General features: G+C 37.1%; 1 protein-coding gene across 1 annotated transcript; it reads left to right on the top strand.

The window, feature by feature from the left end:
• The first annotated feature begins 1174 nt into the window (after positions 1-1174).
• LOC115713968 (probable inactive receptor kinase At5g10020) lies at positions 1175-6976 on the top strand. The gene is made up of 3 exons (XM_030642465.2): positions 1175-2391; positions 2863-4518; positions 6209-6976. The coding sequence occupies exons 1-3, from the start codon at positions 1467-1469 to the stop codon at positions 6784-6786; spliced, it is 3159 nt and encodes a 1052-aa protein (XP_030498325.2). The 5' UTR covers positions 1175-1466; the 3' UTR covers positions 6787-6976.
• The last annotated feature ends 2236 nt before the right edge of the window (positions 6977-9212 follow it).

Below are 9212 nucleotides of genomic sequence, written 5' to 3'. Positions count from 1 at the left end.
TGCCAAAGAATGTTTCCGTTTTGCAACTTGGCACACTTGTTTATTTTTCTTAAACAAAGAAAAGATATTTGACATTTTATAGGAGAGAGTAGCGTAGTAGTGTAATATAGTAAGAATTGACCCATAATCAATAATTTAGCTTTTTTTTAAAAAAAAAATCATATGCCTTTATTGAATTATATTTGTATCTGTATTTTAATTATTATTATTTATTTTGAATTTCGTATTTTAATTAATACATGCTTTATAAATTGGCTCCAAAAAAGAAAGTTAAATATTGGCACAAACTGAGGGGTTGGGTTTATTTTATTTATTTATTTATTTATTTATTTTCAATTATGATAAAGATGTGTGCGTGAGTTTAAGCTATAGACTTTTGAAGTTTTGAGGTACAAGAAGACACAAGGGATAAACTTTCATTCTTTCTGAAAATAATATGATTTGATAGGTTTCCACTTTATATTTTATTATTATTATTAGTATTAGTTAGTATCATTATGATTTGAAGAAATGCCCTACCTTGCTTATACAATACAATTATTTTATCCTTTAATTTTCTCCATTTTTTTTTTGGTATGGAAATTTTTCTACCAATTTGAATTAGAATGGACAAATAATTGCTCCTTCCAAATCGAAGAATTTATTTCTTTCTTCAAATAATAATAATAATTATTATTATAATTCAAAGAAAGAAAAGGATTCTTAATGGTTAATTAGTAAATCCCATATTTACTATTGACCGGAAAATAGAATGAGTTAGTAACAATTCATTTTTTTTTTCTTTACAAAATTTATTTATTTTCCATTTATGAAAACTTTCCATTCAAATTCTTTGGTTAATTATTCAAAAAACACTGCCTTAAATTGCTCCAAGAAAGTGTTACAAATACAAACTTAGCTCATTAATAAATTCAATTTCCAACCCAAATATTGGTCATTAATGTGAAATTCTTTTTTTTATGTTTTCCTTTTTTAAATTTCTTAAAAAAAAACACACACAAAAAAAGAAAAAACGTTGACATATGTACTTCACCGGCTTTGTCTGTCTGTTTGTCTCTCTGCTCCTAAAAAAAAAATTAACGGCGTTAAGACGACGTTAAGTCGCATGTGAGTGGGGTCCATAGAACTCTCCCTCTCTCATCCTTAGAGAGAGAAAGAGAAGAGTTTTTGTCCTTTACAGACTGTAGTTACTCAGCTTCACCAACCAACACTGTCCACCTGACAGAACCGCCATTTTTAACGGATTTTCTCTTTCCCTTTCTGGTTTTGGTTCATTCTTCTATCACCCCCCAAAAAAAAAACCCTAACTCTCATTTTCTCTCTCTCAATCTAGGGTTTCGAGAACGATTCTTCTTCGTCTTCATCGCGCGGTAGCTGAGTCGGGTGAGTGAGACTGACTCGGGGTTACTACGGCGTACTAATTTTTTTTCCTTCAATGAATCATTAGGGTTTTACCGCGACACCCAATGAATTTCTTTCCCGCTCTTTACTCTTACTTTCTCTCTCTACTTTTGGTATCGGTCTCTTGCGTCTCCGACTCTGAGCTCCGATCCTTGCTCGAGTTCAAAAAAGGGGTACGTATTGACCCGCTTCGGAAGGTTCTTGACACATGGAACTACCCCACGCTCGAGAGTTTTTCCGACTGCCCTCCCTGGACCGGCGTTACCTGCGATGAGAACGGCAATGTCACTGCTGTAGTCCTCGAAGGGCTTGGCCTCGGCGGTGAGTTGAAGTTCCACACTCTGATTGGGCTTGGGAAGCTTAAGAATCTTAGTCTCGCTGGAAATGGATTCACGGGTCGGGTTGAACCAACATTGGGTACAATGACTTCATTGCAGCATTTGGATCTATCTGGGAATGGCTTCTATGGTCCGATCCCAGAGCGGATCAGTGGGTTGTGGGATTTGAAGCATCTTAATCTCTCGGCAAACAAATTCAAAGGTGGGTTTCCTCGTGGATTTAATAATCTTCAGCAGTTGAAAGTTTTGGATTTGCATTCGAACCAGTTATGGGGGAGCATTGGTGATTTAGTACAAGAGCTTCGCAATTTAGAGTACGTTGATTTGAGTGTGAACGAGTTTTTCGGGTCGATTTCTCTTCCTCTGGAAAATATTTCGAGTTTAGCGAACACTGTTCATCATTTGAACTTGAGTCATAATAAGTTAAATGGTGGCTTCTTTAAGGGTGATGCAATAGCGTTGTTCCGCAATTTGGAAGTTCTGGACTTGGGTTATAATCAGATCAATGGAGAGCTTCCTTCATTTGGGTCTCTGCCAAGTTTGCGGGTCTTGCGTCTAGGGAACAATCAGTTGTTCGGATCAATTCCAGAGGAGTTGTTTGAGACTTCTATTCCGATTGTAGAACTGGATCTAAGTAACAATGGATTTACAGGTTAAGAATTGACCTTCTATTATTAAATGCAGGATTTGCTAACTTTTGAAAATAATCACCTTTTCAAACCTTCAAATTTAGGTTTGTCTAATGATTTTTTCATGCTAATATTGTACGTTATTCTTTTTGTTAACTTGAATGGTTTGATGTGGGAAATGAAAACCTTGATGGTTTCCTTCCTCGATCTCAAGTTTTTATTTAGTCTTTACTTTTAAAAGATCACATCACTGTAAAGGTGTATATTTTGCAAACTTCTCTAACTATTTCGTTTATATTTCGGGGAAAAAATCGATGTAAATTTTATGTATTTCTACTCTGTCCATGTTGAAATGTGTTGGGCTTATTTTTCCCCTGCAATTGGTCTTGTAAGATCTGTATAAAGTCCCTTGTAATTATTTTTTAACCTTTGAACTAATCGCCATTGCTGCTGTTTATCAAATGTATGATATGTTATTGCTCTTTTATCTACAGGTTCTCTTGTCGGAATCAACTCTACAAGCTTGCAACTTTTGAATCTTTCATCCAACAGTTTGTCTGGGGCATTACCTGCAACTGTAAAAAGTTGTCTGGCGATCGATTTGAGCAAAAATATGATATCTGGTGATGTTTCCACTATGCAGAACTGGGAAGCTCATTTAGAGTTTATTGATATGAGCTCAAACGAGTTATCTGGAAGCTTTCCAAAACTATCTTCACACTTTCAGAGTTTAACTACAATTAACCTTAGAAATAATTCAATAGTAGGTACTTTGCCTCCCATCTTGGTGGCCTGTCCTAGATTGTCAACAGTTGATGTTAGTTCAAATGAACTCAGTGGGCCTATTCCTGCTTCTTTCTTCGGTTCAAGGACTTTGCTAACCCTCAATCTTTCTGGAAATCATCTTATAGGGCCAATTTCTCTTGGAAGTGATCATGTGAGTGAATTATTATATCTACCTTCTAGTCCAATGATAGAATACCTCGACCTCTCTCGGAACTCTTTGTCAGGTGTCCTGCCTTCACACATGGGTAATATGATCAATCTCAAATTGCTGAATCTCGCAAAGAATGGCTTTTCAGGAAAGTTGCCAAAGGAGTTGGACAAACTTAGTAAGTTGGAGTACCTTGATCTATCTGACAACAAATTTAATGGTGAAATCCCTGATAACCTTCCCTCCAGCATAACTTTCTTTAATGTATCAAACAATGATCTAAGGGGTCCTCTTCCTGGAAATTTGAGAAGGTTTCCTATATCTGCATTTCATCCAGGAAATGACTTGCTTATCTTACCTAAGGGTATGCCGACATCGAATTCAGTTCCAGACCATGTTAGTGATCTAAGGAAAAATCGACCTTCAAAAAGTAGTAATATTAAAGTAGCAATTATTCTTGCATCTGTTGGAGCTGCCTTTATGATCGTTTTTGTTTTACTAGCTTATCATCGTTCACAGCTTAAAGATTTCCATAGGAGAAGTGGACTTGGAGGTCAAACTACAGGGAGAGACATCAAGATAGGAAAAATCACAAGACCTTCGTTCTTGAAGTTCACTTCCAACACTCAGGCCCCACCATCTTCATTGAGTTTTTCAAATGATCACTTGTTAACTTCAAAATCAGGGTCAATATCTGCACAGCGAGAGATTGCAACTGAAGTTGTACATCGGGAAGTGGCAACTACTTCAGCTTCTATGGATCTCCTTGATAGTAATCCTGCAACTTCGGGAAGGAAATCCTCTTCAGATTCTCCATTATCTTCATCTCCTCGTTTCATAGAAGCACGTGAACAACCTGTAATGTTGGATGTATATTCACCAGATAGATTGGCTGGTGAATTGTTCTTCCTGGATGCTTCAATGGCATTCACAGCTGAGGAACTATCTCGAGCTCCAGCTGAAGTTCTTGGCAGAAGCAGCCATGGAACTTTGTACAAAGCTACTTTAGACAGTGGACATATGTTGACTGTCAAATGGTTACGGGTAGGCTTGGTCAAGCATAAGAAAGAGTTTGCTAGAGAGGTCAAAAGGATTGGCTCGATAAGGCATCCTAGCATTGTTCCGTTGAGGGCATACTACTGGGGACCAAGAGAACAAGAGAGACTTCTTTTAGCAGATTATATCCATGGAGACAGTTTAGCCCTGCATCTTTATGGTAAGACTTTAAATTGATCACCCTGGTTCTTATATACTCGATCTTATTAAATTTTCTTACGAACTTCAAAGTGAGCCATCTTTAATAATGTTATGGTGCATGCATTCAACATGTTAAGATTTGATTGTTCTACATATTAGTCTTCTTCTTTCTTTCACCCCACTGGTTTATTTTTTATTTTGGCTAGTCTTGTTTTTTTCGGTTCAGTATATTGTTTTGGTGTTTGATTGAATAGGCTTTTGTTCCTTTAGGTCAAATAACTTGTCAGACAACTTTTTTGCAAGCCTTCTGCCATTACAATCAAGAATTGTGGTTATGGGTGTGATTTCCTACACTACAGAAAAAATTGAAAAGCTTGAGTTTTTACTAATCATCTATCTAGGATTCACTAAAAGTTTATTGGAAATTTATTTGGTGTTTGCCTCTTTGAGCTTTAGTGAAGTATTTTGAAGAGTGACTATCAGTACAACTTAGAAGTAATTACGTATAATCTTCTGCAATAGGAACCTTTATTGCTATACTCTTTTCTATTTCTATAGAACTAAGTTTGCTGAATGTTAGGTTGGGTTATTCTCAATTTCACTAGAACTTACTCTCATTTCTCCAAAAGCTTTTTATGGGGATTTATTGAAGGTTAGAACTTAGGTGGCGTTTGGTTGGGAGGAATGAAAATATAGGAATAGGAATGGGAATGGAATGGAATAAAATTTAAAATGCATAAAAACAATTGATAAAAAAATCATTAAATTTTTTCTTTTGTTACATTGGAATGATCTTTCCTTCTTTTTTAAAATGAAATAGTCATTCTACCAAAATGGTGGAAAGAGCATTCCATTGGAATGCCATTCCAATACTTTAAAATGCAACCAAACAAAGGAATGGAATGAAAATTGTTTCCATTCCATTTCATTACCTCCAACCAAACGCCACCTTAAAGTAAACATGAAAGGGGAGTCAAACCAGAATTTATTGTTTGAAACTGTTTTATCAAGAGACAAACTATTCGCTATACAAGGTGGGAATACTTTAATACATTATGAGACTAATTGCCAGATAGAAAATAAATGCATATGAGTAATGAGTTGTAGTGTAGGCTAGGCTGGGTAGCCTAAATAGTGCTAATGAATTTCTTTCTTGGAATCCTTCTATTTTTGTGCTATGGATTGCGTGTGTAGGTTGATTTTTCTTTCTAACTTTCAGTTTTGGCACAAATAAAAAGATGAAACATAACAGACATCATTTAAATGGTTGAGAATACTTGGATAGCCTAAATAGTGCTAATGAATTTTTTTTCTTGGAATCCTTCTATATTTGTGCTATGGATTATGTGTGTAGGTTGATTTTTCTTTCTTTCAGTTTCGGCACAAATAAAAAGATGAAACTTGACAGGCATCATTTAAATGGTTGAGAATACTTGGATAGGATCTGTAGCAAGTTTTTTTCCCTGATTGATTGTTTTAGCAAAATATGTCAGTGAATAACAAACGTTGCCATAGTATGTTTCCTTGAGGAGTGTTTGAGCCAATGTCTGTGCTGGCTAAGTATTTTCTTATTCCTTGGCTGATCTGCGGCATTAAAGTGGAAGTTTAAGGACTTTGGGTTTTTCAGTAATATACATTACTCCGTAATACTGATCACGTGAGTTCTTACTCTGGTTTCTGAAAATTTCATTCATATGTATCTTATGCAGAGACTACACCTCGGAGGTACTGTCCATTGGCATTCACCCAAAGACTAAAAGTTGCAGTGGATGTAGCTCGGTGTCTCTTATTCCTTCATGACAGAGGTCTGCCCCATGGAAATCTAAAGCCAACAAACATACTCCTAGCTGGTCCTGAATATGAGGCTCGACTTACTGATTACAGTCTTCACCGCCTAATGACACCAGCTGGTATTGCAGAACAGATACTAAACATGGGTGCCCTAGGCTATCGAGCCCCGGAACTATCCTCAGCAGCCAAACCAGTTCCCTCATTCAAGGCTGATGTTTATGCATTTGGAGTCATCTTGATGGAATTGCTAACCAGAAGAAGTGCAGGTGATATTATTTCAGGTCAATCAGGGGCGGTTGATCTTACGGATTGGGTTAGGCTGTGTGATCAGGAAGGACGAGGAAGGGACTGCATTGATAGAGACATTGCTAGTGGGGAAGAACCCTCCAAAGCAATGGATGATTTACTTGCAATATCACTTAAGTGTATTCTCCCTGTAAATGAGAGGCCTAACATCAGACATATTTTCGATGATCTATGTTCTATATCCGTTTGAATTTATTTTTTTTGTACGTGAGTCTTGGAATTAGTTTTTTTGTTCCTTGACCCATGTTTTCTTATTTTTTTCTCTTTCTCCCCTCCAATCCTTCTGATTTATGGCTAATGATCACATTTTTTTTCCCTTGAAAATTTCATTGTAAAGAAACGACTCATTATTTGACTGGTTTGAGTTTGGTCTTTTAAAAGATTGTCCATTCTTTTTTATAAATATATATTCTCTTAGAAAGATTTTTTTTTTTCTTACACCATATATTTTCAGGAAGGTTGTATTGCACTGCAAAGTTATGCTTAAACAGCTTGGAAGCAATGTAAAGTAAAATTTAAATAGCCAAGCAGATTAGTTATTATTATTAGAGAAAATGGCAGTAAAAGTAATTTCTGTTGATTTACTACCCAATTTTATTTTTTCATTCTTTTCTTTTTTCGTTGTAAAAGTAAACAATGTATATTTTCGTTTGTATCAGTTAGTATCTACTCAAACTGAAGAGTTTTTGTCATTTTAATACACAATCTTCGTTGCAATTTAGGAAAGTTTTCTCTCTAGAATGTTCAAGTACCTTGTGTGTGTTTCCCTTTTTGGTACCCGAAATGGGTTTTTGGTCCACCCACCGGAGTTGTGGGGTGGTTTATGGTGCCCCGATCTCCTAATCAAATACTATTATGATTATCTTCAGAGCATTAAATGTGTCTTTAATGCTTTTCATCTATTAAATCCTTATTTTTTTGTTTTTTGTTTTTTCTTTCCCTTCTGACTACATTAATTACTTCTCTAATCACTTAGATCCTTTTCAGCCCCCATTTTCTTCCTCTCTGCTCTCACAAATCCTCTTAATCTTTGGCTATCAAATCATTCCACTTCTCAAAGAGCCCTTTTATCTCATATTTATGGCGGCAAGGAAGAAAGATGGCCTTCGTGAAGCTCAAAGATCTCATCCCATGATGAGATCTACTCCTAGTGAAGTGGAGGCTCTGACCTGCAATCGTAGAGGTGCTGATCTGTGGACTTCCTGGTTCTTTCTATTTAAAGTGCATCCTAGGCTACAACTCCAGGTATCTCCTTCTTTATTCCCTTTTCTTATCTGTTTTTTTTCTGCAACTTTTTCTAGCTATGGCTATGACTCCCAACTCAGCTCCTATTCCCTTGTTACTCCCGATGAGAGTGATGTCTTCACTCTTCCTGATATTCCTGATGATTCTCACCCCTCCATAAATCTTCTCCTGCGTTTGTTTACCATTCGTCCCTTTAGTCATCCCTCCCTCATGAAAACCCTTTCGCAAATGTGGACTTCTCAGTGTCGATTTCCTGTTGTTGTTTCTGAGCACTCAGAGGGATTGTTTCTTGTTACTTTTGGTTGTGAGGGTGACAAGAAGAGAATCCTTGATGGGCAGCCTTGGCACTATGCTCAAAGCCTGACTGTTTTTGCATCTCCAAATCACTCCTTTCTTATTACTGCTGACCTTCTGCATTATATCCCGTTCTGGGTTCAAGTGTATGGCATCCCTTTTCGCTGCAAGTCCTATGATCTTGCCAAGCTTATAGCTTCGGGTTTGGGAGATCTTATTCAAATTGATGAGGATACTATTAAGGAAGGCACTGGGCCTTATCTAAGGGGTAGATTTCTTTTGGATGTTAATAAACCTATTAGGAGGGGTATTAACATTCGTTTCCTAAAGATGGGTAGAGAATTTACCAAATGGTTGGACTTTAAGTATGAAAGACTCCTTGATTTTTGCTTTTATTATGGTAAGCTTGATCATACCAGAAGGTTTTGTCAAGCTTATTTACAAAAATGTGATGAAAATCCTGTTCCACCAACTAGCACCTATACCATCCTTCTTAGGGGGAAAGAAAAATCTATGGATAAGTCTGGCCCTTTTGACTATTCTCATCCTCCTGCCTTATCCATCTCTGAATTGCCACCGCATTCTATCCCTCCTAATCAAAGGACGCTAAATCCGTTCTTGGCCCAATCGTATACTTTCACTGGTTTGTTGAATTCTACTATAGGGCCTAGTTCGTTTTTAGGATCACCTATCAGTTCTAGTGTCCTTATGATTCCTACTCCTGTTAATCCGAATCTTACCACTCATGATACCTCTACTTTTACTGAGTATGTTAATCCTCTGCCGTATGGTTCTGTTCCTGGCCAAATGACCATTGCACCAACGGATTCTACTATTGTCTCTGATCATTCTGAATTCCAGCATCCTGAGGTTCTGTTGGCTGCAAGGTCACTTGCTGATGCTATTCCTTCTCTTGATTTGGGAACCAATATGGAGAGGCAGAATGCTACTCCTGATCCTAATGTCAAAGGGAAGGGGCTTGCTTGTGCTTCAGGAGTCAAGAGGCCTACTTTTCACTCGCATCAAGTTCAAGTCGGTGGCTCTCTGCGTTCACAGCTGAAGCAAGCCAGGTCTGGG

Source organism: Cannabis sativa, chromosome 4 (assembly GCF_029168945.1).
Source record: "Cannabis sativa cultivar Pink pepper isolate KNU-18-1 chromosome 4, ASM2916894v1, whole genome shotgun sequence".
NCBI lineage: Eukaryota > Viridiplantae > Streptophyta > Magnoliopsida > Rosales > Cannabaceae > Cannabis > Cannabis sativa.
This window is presented reverse-complemented; position numbering and strand designations above follow the sequence as displayed.